This window comes from Hyperolius riggenbachi, chromosome 6 (genome assembly GCF_040937935.1).
Source record: "Hyperolius riggenbachi isolate aHypRig1 chromosome 6, aHypRig1.pri, whole genome shotgun sequence".
Lineage (NCBI taxonomy): Eukaryota > Metazoa > Chordata > Amphibia > Anura > Hyperoliidae > Hyperolius > Hyperolius riggenbachi.
Window position 1 is genome coordinate 116,295,337 of NC_090651.1, and position 19,482 is coordinate 116,314,818.

General features: G+C 41.9%; 1 protein-coding gene across 1 annotated transcript in view; it reads right to left on the reverse strand.

Annotated features, from left to right (window-relative positions):
* CDC7 (cell division cycle 7) overlaps nt 1-19,482 on the reverse strand; it is a 46,962-nt gene that overhangs the window by 25,070 nt on the left and 2,410 nt on the right. Inside the window, exons 2-6 of the mRNA XM_068239823.1 lie at nt 13,951-14,025; nt 12,652-12,787; nt 9,241-9,334; nt 2,960-3,102; nt 1,238-1,463 (exon numbers count right to left, since the gene is read on the reverse strand). Of these exons, the coding sequence (XP_068095924.1) occupies nt 1,238-1,463; nt 2,960-3,102; nt 9,241-9,334; nt 12,652-12,787; nt 13,951-14,025 (674 nt within the window). The remainder of the gene's footprint in view (nt 1-1,237; nt 1,464-2,959; nt 3,103-9,240; nt 9,335-12,651; nt 12,788-13,950; nt 14,026-19,482) is intronic.

Genomic DNA, 19,482 nt, shown 5'->3' on the forward strand with positions numbered 1-19,482 from the left:
CTAGAAAACGTGTGGGGAAAGGGAATGTTATGTTAGCCTCCATAGCGGTAATCCCAAATCAGGCTTGGGACGGAAATCCGCAGCTCAGAGCGGTAATCCTGTGCCTGAGCGAGTTTATATGCAGGAGCTGCTGCAGATCTCTGTGGTATGTTTTTATTTCTGGTTTTTAGGGTCTAAAAGCTTGAGAAAAAAAATGCACGGCTTTTAGACCCTAAATCTGAAAATAATCATAATGCCAGGGAGGTTAATTGGTAATACAGAGAACACTATAGTGACGTGTCTCATACTCATTACAGTGGACCAAATTCAAGTGTAGTGGCACCTCATCAATCCAAGCGGAGGGTGCATGATCAGAGAGCGATTGGTTTCCCCTAAAACAAATACATATATCCAGGAAAGTTCAGTACACCAACGATATGTTCAATTGTACTTTTAATCAGTCATCAACTGCAATCACCGACAATTGTTTCTGGGGGCCTTGCAGTGTACTGCTTTATCAAGGCACACAGAGGATATCCCACTCATCTTTGTGTGCCTTGATAAAGAAGGACCCCCAAAACTGTTGTCAGTGATTGCAGTTGACTGATTAAAAGCATAATTGAATATATTGTTGGAGTGCTGATCTTTCCTGGATATACTTTAGAGCGGACTGGAAAACACTAGAAGTAACCTTGCAAGAACAAAGTTGCATCTGAGCAGCTTCCTGTCCCTTAGGGCCCGTTTTCAGGTAACAGGTTTGTCATTGAGATGGTAAAAGTTGCACAGAAAAATGCAGAGATTGCAGTTTTCCTCCAGGTTTGAAGATTTTGCCGTGGAAACAAGCCCTTAATCCTCACCCTCCATGCCTAGCTTATGAGGTTGGTGCGCTGTGGTAAGGCAAAAATCTGGCATGTCAGGTTTACTTCTGCCTTGCCCAATTGGAAGGTGGAAAATTGAACTGAATCAGGCACATAGGCAGGCCATGGCATCATCAGAAACAAGGAGTACCAGGGTTTACAGATCCTGGTACTCAGCCGCTTCTGCAGCACTAAGGCGACACCTTGGAAAAGGATTTATTTGGAAACTTTTTTTTTTTTTTTAAATGTAAAGCATGACCATGGGAAAAAAAATAAAGCAACGCAAATACCACTTATGGCACACTTACCCTATAGTGAGATCTGTAACACTAATATGTTAAAAGATTACTGCCTTGTGTTAGTATTTCAGCATTAACAGAAAGTATTAAAAGGTTCAAAACCTTTCCAGTGTTTCCCGCTTTTATCTGTGAATGTGACCAATTTCTTTTAACAGAATGTTTTGCCGAGGATGGTAGTACAACATCTCTAGATACTGGTATATTTCCTGAAATTTTGTGAAGTTTATTGAGTGCACAACTCCCCTGTTTTTTAGCTTGAAGGACTTTCAGAAGCTCTATCTTTGTGCCTGGCATTCCCTGAGCCAATCCAAAATCTACCAATGCGTACCTGCAATAAAAAAGGGAGGGGGGGGGGGGGGGGGGGGATATCAGTGGAAAAGTACAAAAAAAAAAGAAAAAAGAAAAAGGGGAGCATAGAGGAACTGGGTTAAATTATTTTTTTTATTTAAACAAAAAAGGCGTTATTGCAGAGTATGCAGCATTCAACAGAGTAAAAGCATAATACATTTTATAAACACTGTGTTTGTTAATGCTCTTTCACAAGTATATTAAAGATAGGATCATCTCAAAATGGGTAAACCTCACTCAGACTTTGGGGACCTTGAGGAGATCAGAAAGTAATAAGTGTTCAACATGGTTACTCCGATCAACCAACCAACTGTACTTTTAACACACTAAACTCCAAGGGGATGATTCTGAAAAGGTATGTCTATTTGACTTGATATAACCCAATTTTGTGTGTGAAGAAATCCAACTCTAAATCAACCAACAAACGTTTCGGGCCACGGCGGGTCCCCTTTGTCAAGATATTCTACAGAATGAGCATTGAATGTACATTTGGCTTGTTATGTTATGAATAAATAAACTGAATTGCAGACTGAGTGTGCGGACCTTTGGATTTCTTCGTACAGAGCTTGGCTGTTCCTAATACATGGTGTGCGACTCGCTCTTGAAAGTGTGTGTGTGTACAAATTAAAAAATTACGTAGTTAATTTTGTGTGAGTTGCTGAAGTGACAATTTCAGTTCTAAGGAGAAGGAAATACTGTATATTATGGCATAGTACTTTTTAACCCTTGAAAATCTTCTGAAAAGTCAGGGGTCGTCTTATACGCCGGGTGTCATTGATGCCGGGTGATACGCCCTATCCTGTTACCGCCTCTCAGATCTCGCTGCTGAGGTCTGTAGAGAAGCAGCACAGGCCAGCATGTACGAGATCTGAGAGGAAGAGGTAAATAGGATACAAGGGTGGGCCAGAAGGGTGAAAGAGGCATGTTTTATGGGCACAGCACAATCTATTCTTCCATACTGCTCTGATAAACAGGGAGTTGACCAATCCAACCAGTCAAATCACCTATATACTGTTCTGTACTCTATGTGGTACCCAGTATCTGTTTATACATAGCACCAGTAGACATGTTTTATTTATTTGGTGTGTGTTGGAAGAGGTAGTCTTATATGGTGAGTGTATCCCAAACTCTATATTTTAACTGGTAAAGTTGGGGGGGGGGGGGGACGTCTTATATGCTGGGAAATACGGTACCTAGTTACTTCTGTGTAGACGTAATTCACGCCTGAAAAATGAAGGTCAATTACCTAGGTTAATAATTGCAACTCTGTAGGGAGGGAGGGGAGGGAGAAGGGAGGCAAGAAAGCCGCTAGAGGAATGTGGTCGGCAGTGGAAAAAGTTTGCCCACCCCTAACAATTTAAAACACGGGGAGGAAAAAAGAAAAAGTAGAATTTTTTTTGAAATGATTAAGTCATGTAGCTCATTAGTTTACTGACCTATGAAATAATGAAATATCATAAATACAACAAAACTTACTGCTTTAGCAGTCTGTTATACAAAAAGTTGCTTGGTTTGACATCTCTGTGGACTATACCAAAGCGGTGGATTCGTTTAAGCGCTCTTAAGAGGTTAAAAATATACTCCTTCGCTTCTTGAAACGTAAGAGAATGTAAAATTTCCTATGGGGGAGGGAGGAGGGGAAAAATAAAAGGATTAGCAAAACAAACTCTCACTCAACATGAAAATATACAATTCCAGTTTATTTAAAAGGGAACCTTACCTGATAATAAAATACAAGAGTTTCACTTACCTGGTGCTTCGATCAGCCCTCAGCAGCTGTTGCGTGCTGAAACGATCCGCTTAGTCGGCGGTCCACTACGTGGCCCTAGCCACGTACACCCTCGTATGCGTTCACGTCGGCAAACATTCTGTGCAGGCGCAGTAAGAGTTCTCTTACTGCGCCTGACGCATATGTGTACAAGAATGCATGTGGCTAGGGCCCCGTGAGATCAGTCAGCCGAAACTAAACCAAGCTAAAACAGGGGAAAGGAGGATCGGTTTGGCATGCCGCGGGCACAAGACGCCTGCTGTGGGCTGGTGGAAGCCCTGGTAAGTGAAACTCTTATTTTCAGTTAAGGTTCACTTTAAATGTATCTTTCACACTTTAAAACCCTGCAGCTAGGAAAACTAGATTACTCAGATCCATATTTATCCAGAAGGAAGTTAGTTAATAGAGGAGTCAAATGAGGAAAACACCGCTGATTGGCAAGAATGATTCTACTTTATTCTTAAAGGAATACTGTAGGGTGTCGGGGGAAAATGAGTTGAACTTACCCGGGGCTTCTAATGGTCCCCCGCAGACATCCTGTGCCGCCACTCACCGATGCTCCGGCCCCGCCTCCGGTTCACTTCTGGAATTTCAGACTTTAAAGTTGGAAAATCACTGCGCCTGCGCGGCCATGTCCTCGCTCCCGCTGAGGTCACCAGGAGTGTATTGCGCAGGCCCAGTATGGTCTGTGCCTGCTCAGTACAGTCCTGGTGACATCAGCAGGAGTGAGGACACGGCAACCCAGGCACAGTGGTTTTCAGACTTTAAAGTCTGAAATTCCAGAAGTGAACCGGAGGCGGGGCCGGAGTATCGGTGAGTGGCTGTGCGGGCACAGGATGTCTGCGGGGGACCATTAGAAGCCCCGGGTAAGTTCAACTCATTTTCCCCCGACCCCCCTACAGTATTCCTTTAACAGTACTGGTTAAAGAGTCACTGTCGGGCATAAAAAAAAAAATAAAAAAATCAATTCTTTATTTTTATCTGGTAAACCAGTAATAAGGATGCTAACCAGGCAATACAAAAGTTAAAATCACTATTACTTTTCTTGTTGATAAATGATCATTCCCCAGTTTACCTGACTCTTATTTGGTAAACACAAAATATGATACACAAAAAGGAAGTTGCTGGCCATGCTGGATTGTCCTTTTTTGCTTCTCTATTTCCCCTCAGACTTAACTAATGCACCCTGATTGGCTGAAGTCTCTTTCCTTTCTGTTTTCCCCTCCCACACCTCTGTGCCTCTCCAATTGGCCAATATTTCTCATGTTGAGACAATGCACTTTCTATAGTAAAGGGCAGGCAAATCAGACAGAGGAGACTAAGGGAGGAAATTACACCAGAATTGGCTTCAAAATAGCCACACTTAAAATGGTAAATGCTAAGAATGATTTTCTTTTTTTACTGTAGAAAAATCACTAAAATCAAACCGTAGCCAGTGCAATACATGTGCTATGCAAGTAAAGCAAGTATGTATATTTCTATTTGTGTTTTTTTTTCTGAGAGAGTATGGCTGACAGCTCCGCTTTAACCATTTAATCCGCCTGGACGTGATTGTCACGTCCAGGCGGCGGCTGCTGCGCTTCTGCGCACCCCCCCCCCCCCCCGGTGCCCAGAGATCAATGAATGGGAACATAGTTACCCTTCATGGATCTAAGTCCCCCGCAGAAAACCGACGGCTTCTCAACATAGGCCTCGGTCTTTCTGACAAAAAAAAAAAAAAGTTTTGCTTACTCCTTATGCTTCCTGGAAGGAGTGTCTTGTAGCCAAATAGTAAAACTACATCTACATACATTTTTTTATAAAATAAACCCACATTATTACATTTAAAATTAACTGTTTACCTCCCACACCAAAAATTGCCCAAATCAAATTTTTAATGGGAAAAAAAAATTACAATAAAAAAAACAAAAAAACAAATAGTTACCTAAGGGTCTGAACTTTATTGCTATGCATGTGAAGAGGGTATATTGCGAACATTTTTTTAAATTATAAGCTTGTAAATAGTGATGGACACAAAACTAAACAAAAACGCACCTTTATTTCCAAATAAAATATTGGCACCATACATTGCGATAGGGACACAAATTAAATGGTGTAATAATGGGACAGATGGGCAAATAAAATACATACGTTTTAATTATGGTAGCATGTATTATTTTAAAGCTATAATGGCAGAAAATCAAGAAATAATGCATTTGTTAAATTTTTTTCCTTAATATTCCTGTTAAAATGCATTTAGAAAAAAAAATTCTTAGCAATAAAAAATAAACAAGAAATGGAAAAGATATAGATCAATTCATTGTGATAATTACTGATAAAGTGATTGGCGAATGAATGGGAGGTGAAAATTGTTCAGATGCAGAAAGGTGAAAAGTACCCGGGGGCTGAAATGGTTAATGTATATAAACTCTATATACAGTACCTAGACTCAAATATCCTTGCTTTTACGATATAGAATTCTGTACTCCAAACCACTAAAGCCATGATTGCAAACAAATGAAAATTAGGCTTCTTGTCAATTGTAGAAAATCAGTTTACTGCACACTAATACAGAACGTTCCCCCCCCCCCCCCCCTTATAACTCGATGAACGTATGACTTTTTTCAACCTAAATAACTTTGTAACTATGTATCACTTAAAGGTGCGTGTGATGAATGATACCGAAATCGAGACAATTAGCGATTCTGTATCGTTCCGCAGAGCGGAATGACTTTTCTTTTTTAAACGTACAACTGATGTCTTTTCCTCTCTGCTGCTTGAAAGCAAACCCCTCACTCACATTTAATTCACTTGTTCAAAAGAATTCCTTGCTGGCCAGGGACCCAGAGGTGTGAAACCTAGTCAGAATCTGGGTTTTGTATCTGGTCACGCTTAGATGCTAATTAACACACCAAAAGTTCCTTTCAACTAAAGGAAGCTAGCTCCCAGGAGTCCACTGAAGGGCTCAGACACAGTGGCTCCGATTAGGAACAGATTGAAATGCATGTAGTTTTTGATTTTGGTCTGTTAAATGAAAACAGTGTATAGAACAGCTATGAAATTAATATAGTCTGATTCGTTAAAATCTGCCCAATGTGCTGATATAAAATTCATAACAATAACCCATCCGGTTATTGGTGTACAAACCTCCTGGAGACCGCTCAGCCTAACGCACTCATGCAAGATGTCAAATTAATCTGTATTTTCTGACAATTATGAATCTGCTATCCACCCAAATATGACATGTATAGGTTATGGAGTTACAGTATTTTACAGTTAAAGCTCAACATCCTCCTAGGAGGAGGTGGACTGTCATTGGTGGGTAATTAAGAGGGGGCAGGCGTTGCCACACCCCCAAACCAGCTTCATCAAAAGCACATTGCCAGCAGGCGGACTTAAGTCCTCCATTTTAACATCTGGATTAAAACACGACCTGCTGCTGCTAACCAGAGGACCATGTGGTTAGCAGCCATCTTGAAACCGTAACTTCAGTTTGGATTACAAAGTATACCTAAAGACCTCTGATTCTGAAACCAAGGACTTTGAATTTATTCTCCCAGAAGAAAATATCCCCACGCAGATTGCATTTCGTGCTAAGTAAACCTTTTCACAATTATTCCCTTTTATTTTAAGCTTTGTGGGTATATGTAAATTAGTGTATGTAAATGTGTGTAATGCATTTTTGTTTAAAAATCGTTTAGCGGTTATGACCTGCTCCTGAACATACACAATTGTACTTACTCCTCCAAAAACGTTACCTTGTGTTCTAGGAGTATCCTGTAATTATAAACCGTGTTCTTGAATCGGGCACAGATAAACAGGTCTGGCGCCGATCCCTGCATACAGCTAAGGGTTAACTTACAGTGTTCGCAATGTGCTAAAATATTTACAGTCCTGTGCTGACTCACAGGTGGTGGCTAGCTTTTGAATTGTACGTGTGTGGTGAATCCTTTGGAGTCAGGATGCTCCTCTCGGCTAGTAGGGTCATAGACTCTACATATGGGCATCTATGCGCAAAGCGACAGCGAGACTGAGTTTCTGACTGAGTGATCGACCAGATCAAGGTTAACGAACGAGATAGGGACTGTAGGTTCATCCTTAACCTGAATCAGTTCTAAAGTCGGAACATTGTGCCATCTCTGCCCCCTGTACCTCCGTTGTGCCTCCAGTGTCCCCATCTGTGTCACCTCTGCCCTCAGTACTTGTAGTTTTTGTAGGCTTTTAAACTTGTATAAACAAGTCCAATTTAAAAAAAATAAAATATATATATATATATATATATATATATATATATATATATATATATATATATATATATATATATATATATATATATATATATATATATGTTTGACTTATTCCCATGGAAACACAGAATACATGCCGTTCATATTGGCAGTTCGTTCGTAAAGTCAGGCATTTCGTAAGTCGGGGACTATCTGTGTGTATAGAGAATATGTATAGTTTATATTTTAGAAATGCATCACCAACTGTAATTATTTCCACCACTTTTGGTCTAGATAGGAAATGCTGAAATCTCTTCAGAAGGACCAAAACATTTTTGTTGAATAGTGAAGAATTACAATCCCACAGAAAAAAAGCCTCGGCTCACATTAAGCCAGAACCAGCACAAAAACAGATAACTGGTTTCAGATATCCATAAGTAAGAGTAAGTTACGACAAGGACATTTCCTCATTCTGGTCAATACCAGTGCATCCTACGCAATTGTTCAAAATTAGAACCAGACTAGACTCACTTTCTGTCTCGTTTCAAGCTTTCATAGTGAAGCCACTAAAAATCCATGAAATTCCAGACAGTGACTGTAGAATTAGCAATGTGTGGGCAGTATGGTGAAGTAAGCAGAAAGCAGTCAAATTTAACGCGGAGCAAATGAAACAAACTAAAACAAAAATCTGGAATCACCAGTGGCCCATCGACTTGATTATATTTGTACCAGAGCATACTTGTGTGCGCCCACTGTGCCCTGCCCAAGTGTGGCAAGTTAATATGAATATTGAATAAAAATATTTTCTAAAATAAAAAAATTAGAGCAAGCCACCAAATGAATTGGAGGCTAAAACAGGTATAAATGCATGTTGAATTTACCTTTAACTGAGCACTATGTATGCATTTCCCAACAGGCTCCGAGCAGGTTACAGTATTACATAGGGACGGCTCACAGACCCCTCTCTTCCGGTTGGGCTGTGGAAGTTGTGTTGGATCACTCCAACAGCCTACAAGACTAGAAGAGGCAGCATTCATCAACTCCAAATTGAATGCAGAGGTGCAGCACTGTCAGTCAGCAGGCACCTAATAGACGCATGTTGCCTCTGCTGGTCCCATGGGTGCTGGGAAGCCATTGAAGTAATCTGACCCAACCTCCACACCCCCAAAGGGAGGGAAAGCTATTACCATAAGTAGCTCATTTAAAGAGACAGGGAAGCGGGAAAAAAAATCTATGATATAATGATTTGTATGTGTAGTACAGCTAAGAAATAAAACATTAGGAGCAGAGAAATAATAATATGGTTTCCAGTACAGGAAAAGTTAAACTCCAGTTGTCTATACAAAAGAGCCATTGAGCTCTACGACTTTCAAAGTCGCAGAGAGCTGTGTTTTCTGAAGCTTATTATCTCAAGTGTCTGGCACTGCATTTTCTTTTTCTCTGCATAGAAGGGTTCAAAAGTTCACTTGCCTGCTCTGTAAAATTATTTAGAATACAGAGTAGTGTGTATACTGCAAATATTAGAGAGTTATGCAATGTTATAATACAAAATAAATAAAAAAAAAACCTATATAACTGAAAATAAAAAAATGAGAATATTTTCTTTGCTACTAATGTTTTAGTAATTATCCGTTGTACACACCCAATTCATCATATCAATTTTTTTTTTCGCTTCAGTGTCTCTAAATACAAAACACATTTACACATGTTTGAGTAATTTTAATATTAAAATGTAATTTTGCCACAAAGCCCCTGTAAGTTTGAAATGGATACAAACTCCTTACCGAAAAACTATCATGGTCCAAATAAGGCATAACTATAACAACATGATCATTTTTTCGATAGCAGTACTTTACTCCCATGACATTGTCTTCACCCCTATAAAAAAATAAAAGAATATATGTTTGAATAATAGTAATAATAAAAAAAACACATTCAAGACATGCACAAAACACAATACAGTTGTTAAAGCAGAACTAAAAAGAAAACATAGCAAGCAAGTACTGTATATACAGTAACAAGCATATTGTATATACACTCGAATATAAACCAAACCAAGTATGCTGAAAACGTTGTCTGGGTGTCACCCTGGACTCCGCACTCTCCTTCACTCCCCACATCCAAAACCTCACAAAGTCCTGCAACTTCCACCTTCGTAACATCTGTAAGATTCGCCCTTTCCTGACCTCTGCCACCACCAAACTCCTCATCCATGCCCTCATAATTTCCCGCCTTGACTACTGAAATGCCCTGCTGTCTGGTCTCCCTATGACCCGAACAGCCCCACTGCAGTCCATCATGAATGCGGCAGCCAGAATTATTCACTGCTCCCATCGCTCCACCACGGCGGATCCCCTCCTAGAGTCCCTCCACTGGCTTCCTATCCAGTCCAGAATCAGATTCAAGATACTGTGTCTGACCTACAAATCTGTCCACAAAACCTGTCCAACCTACATTTCCGATCTTACTCAGAGGTACACACCTAGCCGCTCACTCCGCTCTTCCAATGAACTTCTAACCGCCCCCCCCCCCCCCCCCGCATCACCCAGTCCCATGCACGCCTCCAGGACTTCTCAAGAGCTGCTCCAACACTATGGAACTCCCTGCCTCCACCCATTAGGGCAGCCCCCTCCTTCAACATCTTCAAGAAAGCCCTCAAAACTCACCTTTTCACTCTGGCCTACTACCCCTCACAAGTGCTCTAAACCCACAACTGAACTCTGGTCCCCTACCTCTCGTGTCCCTACCTCTCCCTCTAGATTGTAAGCCTTTGGGCAGGGTCCTCCTCCTTTTGTGTCCTACCTGATCATGCACCTCCATTACTGTGAACCCATGCTATGCATCTGAGTGAACCCAACTTGCCTAATCTCCATGCTCCCCTCCAGTGACTGACTAAACATTACCTTGTACTCATATTGTGCTGTGGGATCTGGTTTTTCTTGTATTCATGTATTGTCATTTTGCTGTATGTCACCCCTAAATACTGTCTGTAACCTAAACTAATGTCCAGCGCTGCATAATATGTTGGCGCTTTATAAATACAATAAATAAATAATAGAGGTACAGATAGTCCCCTGCTTCCAAACAGCTCAAGTTTTATAATAAAAAGTCTTTATAGGAATACTATCGATTAAAACAACTTTTTTTCTCACTTATGTATGTTAGGGCACACATTACTAGGAGCAATTTCCTTCCTCACACTGCTCTGTTTCTCTGCTGTAAATTCCTCCATCAGTTTTAGATACAAAAGCGTCGGGCTGTTCTGCTAGGTAAACACAATTAGATTTTTCAGTAAATTTTCTGTCCGATCAATTTTCTTATCAATTTCCATTCACTTTTATGAGAAATCTTTCCGAAAAATTATTAATATTAAAATCGGACATTACGGAAATTGTCCATCGAACCAGCTTTCTGCCAAACTAATGCTAGGTACACACCATAAGATAGAGGACTAGACCATGTCCCTGCACAGGGGGGTTGCTATCAACTCCTCAGTCTATAGTTTAATAATCACTTTGCTCAAAGAATATTATTCAGGTGGTAGGATGTGTGTTTATTAGCTTTGCTTCTCTGACTGATAAAGATCCTATGTAAACAGCATCCACGCAGTACTGAGTCCCTCATCTTTGGGAGCACTCACACAGAAGTTCACAACCCGGGCCTGGGTTGGAGTCCTTCTGAAAGTGACAGTAGGACAGCGAGGGAACGCACAGACTTCTAGGGGCTTGAAGAAGCCCCAGGTAAAGACTTTTTTTTTTTGCCGGTTTCACACCTATTACTAGTGGTGCAAGCACGGCATGACAGAAACCAGCCTTCATATGACCCTGCGACAGGGTCATATGCATAGTGCCATCCCCTAGCTAGTGACGTACTCCCCTGCTGGGGAGGAAGTACATCACTGAAATTGTAGACGTTTACACTTGCTGTGTCGCCAATAGACTTGCATTGCTGTATAATCTGTGCGGCATGAATCATGCGGAAATGCAGACTTTGCGTCAGGAATGCAGCGGTATGGATACTTCCGAAGCACCACGTCACATTGCGTTAAGTCTCCACAGACTTGCATGGCCCTTGCGGCGAGGATGCGCAACAAGGGGCGATGCAGTGGCCAAACGTAAAAGGTGCCTAAAAGGACAATGATTCACCTTTGGATGGCACTTGTTTACATTCTATGTAAAAATCACATAGATATAATTAGGATAGGATATGGAATAAAATACTGTATTTGCTGCCGTATAAGACACTTTTTCTCCCTAAAAAAATGGGGAGAAAGTCCCTGCATCTCATAATGCAAAGGAATCCCCGACTTACGAATGCCCGCCGATAGGAACTGCCGTCACATTGGGGGTTCCCTGCCTGTGTGCCTGCTCTGTCCTGCGCCTCTGCTTTCCCCCTCCGTGTAGCTGCTTCCCTCCCTCGTGTACCCGCTACCTCCTGTGTCCACGATTCCTTCCCCCACGTCCTCTCTCCCCATTTAAATGTATATAGTGTGTAGTGGCAGGCTCTTACCTCCCCAGCAGCCCCCGCAGGAGTAGTCGACATCTTCACCGCCGCACTTCTCACTCTAGCGAACGTAGCTTGTACTGATGACCAAGGGAAAGCTGAGCAGGAGGAACGACAAGTGGAAATTCGGGGTAACCGGCACTTGATCCCCACTGCTCCAACACTAGAGCCAAAAGTGGGGCGGTGAAGAGGTCGGCTATCCCCGCGAGCATAGCTAGAGAGATAAAAGCCTGCCACTATACATTTAAACGAGAAGCAGGGACACAAGGGAACAGTAGCAGGGACAAAGAGGGGAGAGAAACGTGGACACATGGGAGGTAGCAGGGACACAGGGGTAGGGAAACATGGACACAGGGTAGGTAGAGTGGATACCAGGGAGGACAGAAGAGAGGAAACAAGGGGGGGTGGGGGGACACCTGGAAGGACAAATGAGGATTCCAATTGGGGAGAACATCTACAAGATGCTCCTGGAACATAGACGCAGCAGGTTTTATATATTTTTTCCCCCAGGTTGCCCTCTAAACCTAAGTGCGTCTTATATTTTGGAGCATCTTATACAGCAAAGAATACGGCTACTTCTGTCATGTTAAGTGAGACATGAGTTTGTCAGTTTCAAAGACTAATGTAGTCTTTCAAGCACCACATTTCCAAATGAATACTCACAGAAAGGGAGAACTCTGTTCACTACTTACCCAGCTACCATCAGACACTGTAGCTCAGCTGCGATTCTAGAGGGGTGACTCGTAGGAATTAGGTGTTTCAAAGCAAATTTCATATCTTCTCCAGATTGTAATCTTGCCATAGCTAAATATACATTACTGAACGTACCTACAAGAACAAAAAACAGTTATTCCATAAGCAATTCTGAATTTTATCTGCCACATGTCTGCCCGTGTAGCCATACTGTCAAGATCCTTCTCCATGTATGTCACGATCCTGTGTAGAGTGTTGATAATTCTATATTGTCTGCAAAGATAGCAACATTACTCTATATTCCATCCACCTTACTGGATCTTCATAAGTTTCCTATTTTGAGTATGAGCAATTTTCTATGCTTTCCCTTCTGTCCCAGGCAGATAGCCATCTGTGTATACACAGTTTCCCTCTTGTCCCTGCATCCTCTGCACCGGGCTAATGTGAGGAACAGTGTGAAAAGTCTTTGCAAAGTCCAAATATACTTCATCCATTGCTTTCCAAATGTCTATAAAGTATTTTTTATGAAGTGATGAATGCTAACTATTTGCTGGCAGGGAGCAGGATTGGACCTCTTGGGTGACAGTTCGGTGCAGAGTTGGTACAGACATATTGCTAGCCTTTGGGCTACCGACTCACTCTGTTGCCATGCAGGAGGGCCGACAGTGTGGGGCACGAAGCAGTCGGGTTAAGTAGAAACACAATGTTAACATGTCTGTTAAAATCTCATCAAGGCTTTGATTATGCCTTATGAACCTACATCAGCTGCAGGTGGTCATTGAGATGCATAGTAATTTTATGCATTTTTAAGCTGAAAACTTTTTCATACAATTTCATTGACCAACTTTAATTACAGAAATACATTTGGCTTGATAAATCTTTGAACTACTACTGATTTTAGTAGCAGAGAGCAAAAAATGCTAATATACTAATCTCCATTCCGCCCAGGCAATTAAATGGATTCAAATACTTGGTGGTAAATTAGGTATCTGCCAGCTAACTGATAACAGCTCCTAGATTTTAGTACCTCAGTTTCTTTCTGTTCCCCCTTAGTCAGTTAAAGTTGCATTCTGGAGAATCTGTTCATCGAGAGTTTTCAGCATGCAGAAATTGCATAATGTCTCAATAAATAACATCAAGTGCCCAGGGCTGTGGAATCGGTACAAAAATCATCCGAATCAGTTTATGAAACCACCGACTCCAGGTACCCAGAAATTGCTCCAACTCCAAAGCCCTGCAAGTGCCTCCACTTATTCTTCCAATTTCTAACCTTTACCATAAGCACAATTAATGCTTACCTTCTCCAATTTTGCTCATTATGCAGAAGACATTTCGAAGTTGAGGAACGGCTGCGTAGAGCTTTTCAATCTCTTCTGCAAATAAAAGTTAGAATAATTACAATATGCGTGAAACACACACACAATGCAAAGGATATTTTCACGCCGACACGTTCAATTGGAAAACATAATAGCATGAAAAACCAACAGGACTGTCCCATTGGCGGGTTAGCAGTGAAACAAAATTATTTAGAACTAGAGGAAATTAAATTCTTAAGTACAGGTGTCCGGCTGCAGTACGTGCCACAGGAGCAGGTCTTTGGAGTCCGCTACAAAAATCATCTGACTCCTCAGTTATGAAACCACCGACACCGACTGACTCCAGGTACCCAAAATTGCTCCTACTCCTCGACTCCTTAGTCTAATTTTTACAAAGGCTATGGATTTGGCTCAGAAATAATACAACTCAGTTTATTGAAACCACTGACTCCAGCTCCAGGTACCCAAAATTGCTCCAGCTCCTCGACTGCACAGCCCTGCACAGGAGAGCTGCGCTAGGCGAGAGATACATTTCAGCATCGCTTCCCACTACGCACCTCTGGTGGCAAAGTCAAAACTGGTGGCAGAGTGGACATACATACACTGTAGTGCTCGTGATAAGTGGGTAAACTCAAACTTTTAGACAGAGCATGCCGAATTGATTCAAGCAGTAGTGCTGAGCTATTCGTGTACAACTTTGTCCACCATGCATGAGCGGCTCCGTGTAGTGCAGCTGCGCTTGTTCACGGACAGGAGCAGTGGCCACAAAAGAGGGTCCTGGCAACCAGTGGTGGGCTCAGGCAGAAGATCCAGATATTACCATCTGCTGGAAGAAAAGCATGTATGTGTATGTATATGTGTATATATATATAAATATATATATATATATATATATATATATATATATATATATATATATATATATATATAAATATATATATATATATATATATATATATATATATATATATATATATATATATATATACATATACAGTGGAGGAAATAATTATTTGACCCCTCACTGATTTTGTAAGTTTGTCCAATGACAAAGAAATGAAAAGTCTCAGAACAGTATCATTTCAATGGTAGGTTTATGTTAACAGTGGCAGATAGCACATCAAAAGGAAAATCGAAAAAAATAACCTTAAATAAAAGATAGCAACTGATTTGCATTTCATTGAGTGAAATAAGTTTTTGAACCCTCTAACAATAAAAGACTTAATACTTAGTGGAAAAACCGTTGTTTGCAAGCACAGAGGTCAAACGTTTCTTGTAATTGATGACCAAGTTTGCACACATTTTAGGAGGAATGTTGGTCCACTCCTCTTTGCAGATCATCTCTAAATCCCTAAGGTTTCGAGGCTGTCTCTGTGCAACTCTGAGCTTGAGCTCCCTCCATAGGTTTTCTATTGGATTAAGGTCCGGAGACTGATTAGGCCACTCCATGACCTTAATGTGCTTCTTCTTGAGCCACTCCTTTGTTGCCTTTGCTGTATGTTTTGGGTCATTGTCGTGCTGGAACACCCATCCACGACCCATTTTCAGTTTCCTGGCAGAGGGAAGGAGGTTGTCGTTCAGGATTTCACGATACATGGCTCCGTCCATTTTCCCGTTAATGCGATTAAGTTGTCCTGTGCCCTTAGCAGAAAAACACCCCCAAAGCAAAATGTTTCCACCCCCATGCTTGACGGTGGGGACGGTGTTTTGGGGGTCATAGGCAGCATTTTTCTTCCTCCAAACACAGCGAGTTGAGTTAATGTCAAAGAGCTCTATTTTGGTCTCACCAGACCACAGCACCTTCTCCCAGTCACTCACAGAAACATTTAGGTGTTCATTGGCAAACTTCAGACAGGCCTGCACATGTGCCTTCTTGAGCAGGGGGACCTTGCGAGCCCTGCAGGATTTTAATCCATTGCGGTGTAATGTGTTTCCAATGGTTTTCTTGGTGACTGTGGTCCCTGCTAATTTGAGGTCATTCCCTTACTCCTCCCGTGTAGTTCTAGGATGCTTTTTCACCTTTCTCAGAACCATTGAAACCCCACTAGGTGAGATCTTGCGTGGAGCCCCAGAGCGAGGTCGATTGATGGTCATTTTGTGCTCCTTCCATTTTCGAACAATCACACCAACAGTTGTCACCTTTTCTACCAGCTTCTTGCTAATGGTTTTGTAGCCCATTCCAGCCTTGTGCAGGTCTACAATTTTGTCTCTGACATCCTTGGACAGCTCTTTGGTCTTTCCCATGTTGGAGAGTTTGGAGTCTGCTTGATTGATTGATTCTGTGGACAGGTGTCTTTTATACAGGTGACTAGTTAAGACAGGTGTCCTTAATGAGGGTGACTAATTGAGTAGAAGTGTCTAACCACTCTGTGGGAGCCAGAACTCTTAATGGTTGGTAGGGGTTCAAAACTTATTTCACTCAATGAAATGCAAATCAGTTGCTATCTTTTATATAAGGTTATTTTTTCGATTTTCCTTTTGATGTGCTATCTGCCACTGTTAAAATAAACCTACCATTGAAATGATACTGTTCTGAGACTTTTCATTTCTTTGTCATTGGACAAACTTACAAAATCAGTGAGGGGTCAAATAATTATTTCCTCCACTGTGCATATATATATATATATATATATATATATATATATATATATATATATATATATATATATATATATATATATATATATATATATATTTTTTTTTTTTTGTTCTTTTTAAACTCACAGGTTTGTGTTAAAGGAAACACACCAGGTATTTCAATAAAAACCAGATCTGCGCAGAAGCCACCAACCTTGATAGGCGGCTGCTGCGGATGGAACCCCAGGACACCGTCTTGAAGAAGCGCTGCAGCGAGGGACACATTGGCAGTGGCTGAAGGAAGTCCCAGGTAAGTAGATCTGGTTTTTATTGAAATGCCTGAGATTTCCTTTAAAGTGAACCCGAGGTGAAAATAAACTGATGAGATAAACAATTGTATTTATGCTCCTACCCCTAAAAATGGCTTTTTTAGACATCTCATGGTTTAATTTTATATTTAAACATTTACAAACTAGATTGAATGTTCTGTTGCTCCTGTTCCATGCCAGCCTAATAAGTGTCCCGGAGTTACAAAAAGGTTAATAATTCATGTATTTTATCTCCCTCTGCTCTCAAAAGTTTTATTTTGCCAGGAAAACGTTTATGGCTGTATTTAGCTTATCAGTGATGTTTACTATATTCCTGACAAGCTACTGACAAGACAAAAGCTGTCACTTCAATGCCTAGAAATTAACTCTTTCAGGCAGTAAAATAAAACAAGTAAAAGATCCTGATTATTAATATGCTTTGTACTGTACATACACATGCCTATCTCATCACGTCAAATGTCACCTCAGGTACACTTTAAGAAAGCAAATTTATTTAAAGGGTACCTGAAGGAACAAAATTGTGCCCCTAGAGGGTACTTACCTCAGCAGGGGAAAGCCTCTGGATCCTAAGGCTTACCCCATCCTCCTCAGCAGAGGGGATCAAGTGCTGGTTACCCCAAATTGCCACTTGTCGCTCCTAGCCGACCCCAATCAGGTCTGCTCAGGCACAAGCTGTCTGCGAGGTAGAGTGGTCAACTCTGCTGCACAGGCGCAGACAGCTTATGCCTGCGCTGTAGAACAGACTCAATCGGGCTTGGCTATTTCCACAAGAGCCCAAGGTAAAATCGCTATTGCCCCTGCGCATTCTCCTGTATTCCAGAATTTGAGTTTTTGTGAACGAGGTCTTTCAAATGTTAACACTTACTGCAACAAGTTCGTTCTGAACCAGCACTGTACAGTTGCAAGTAGGACAAAGTTTTCAGGGGAACTAAATGTCACACTCACTGTGGAAGTCAAAAGGGCACACACTTCTAACCAGGGATATGTGTACACGGTATCTCTAACCACTTTCAGTTATCCCTTCTCATATCTGTACATACATTTATCCAAGTTTGATTTCAGTTTAGCTTAACCTTTTCGGGACCATGTGCATTAGATTCTACGCCGCACTTGTGGCTGTTCTAGCCTGATGCGGCGTAGAATCTACGCCGGCCCGCAATTTCCGCTCCCGACGCGATCGTGCGCACCCGGAGGGGGAGATTAAGCTGTCATATGACAGCCAACATCTCCCCCGAGTGATCAGCAGCCATCGCGTATGGCTGCTGATCACGTGATCACTATGATCGCCGTCGGATCACAGTGATCAGTTTGACAGCTGCGGCGGCAGGGGGGAAAAGAAGAGGATCCACTCACCTCCCTGCCGTTCCCGCGGCGATCGGCACCCCCCTGCGCTCTGGCTGGCATCTCCGCTCCGTCTGACGTCAGCGCCGGGTCCCGGCTTGATGACGTCATCAAGCCGCGACCCGGAACTGATCGTCAGACAGAACGGAGATGCCGGCCGGAGAAGAGGGTCCCGTGCGGCTCATCGCTGGAGCCTGGAAGGTAAGTGAAGGCTGCTGGCAGAAGGGGGGGCCCAGGCCACCATGGGAGGACACAAATCCAGGCAGCCACAGACGGGATCCGGCCGCCTGACCCCCCCCCCCAAATGCGCACACCCCATTCCCGCGCAAAATGCCTGGTCCTTAAAGAGACTCTGTAACAATTTTTTCAGCCTTAGTTCTTCTATCCTATAAGTTCCTATGCCTGTTCTAATCTGCTCTGGCTTACTGCAGTCTTTACTAACTGCACTGTCTCTGTAATAAATCAATGTATCTTTCCTCTGTCCTGTTTGTCGGGCTAAAGCTTGATTATGTGGAATGTGCAGGGCTGCTTGTGATTGGTAGAAGCGATACACACCCTCTGCAGGCCCCCTGCATACTCTGAATGACTCATACACTATGCTTAGCTGAGCCTATTAGAAGCTGGTTAGTTTGTTTGTAAACACTGCCTAAAACTGTTAATTACAAGCCAGGATTGCAGCAGAGAGTGGCAGAAACAGCACAGAGGGGCACAGGAGAAAATAATGAATAGAATGGTATGCTTTTTATTGTAAGAATATTAGAGTACAGATTCTCTTTAAGGGGGGGTAGGTGGCCGGTCCCGAAAAGGTTAAAGTGGACCTCGTCTTTTGCAGAGCACAGAAAGAAAACAATAGAGAAACACACATGTAGGCCCAGTGCACACCAAAAACCTCTAGCAGATCCGCAAAACGCTAGAGGTTTTTGAAGCAGATTTCAGAGCAATTCTAAGCATTTTTAGAGAGGTTCCCCTTAAAGAGAACCTTAACCGTGGATATAAAAAAAAAAAGTTTCACTTACCTGGGGCTTTCCCAAGCCTCCTGCAGTGAAACTTTTTTTTATTATTCACGGTTAAGGTTCCCTTTAACGTGTCAAGCAGCTGTTACTGAACAGCTTCTGTAACAAAAACGCCCGTTTTCCACCTATACTTTAACATTGAGGCAGAAACGCCTCAGAAATCTAAAAAATGCTGCAGCCCCAGAGTTTGTGTTTGTGGAAAAAACGAACCGCTCAGGTGTGCACCATCCCATTCACTTTCATTAGCCAAGTGT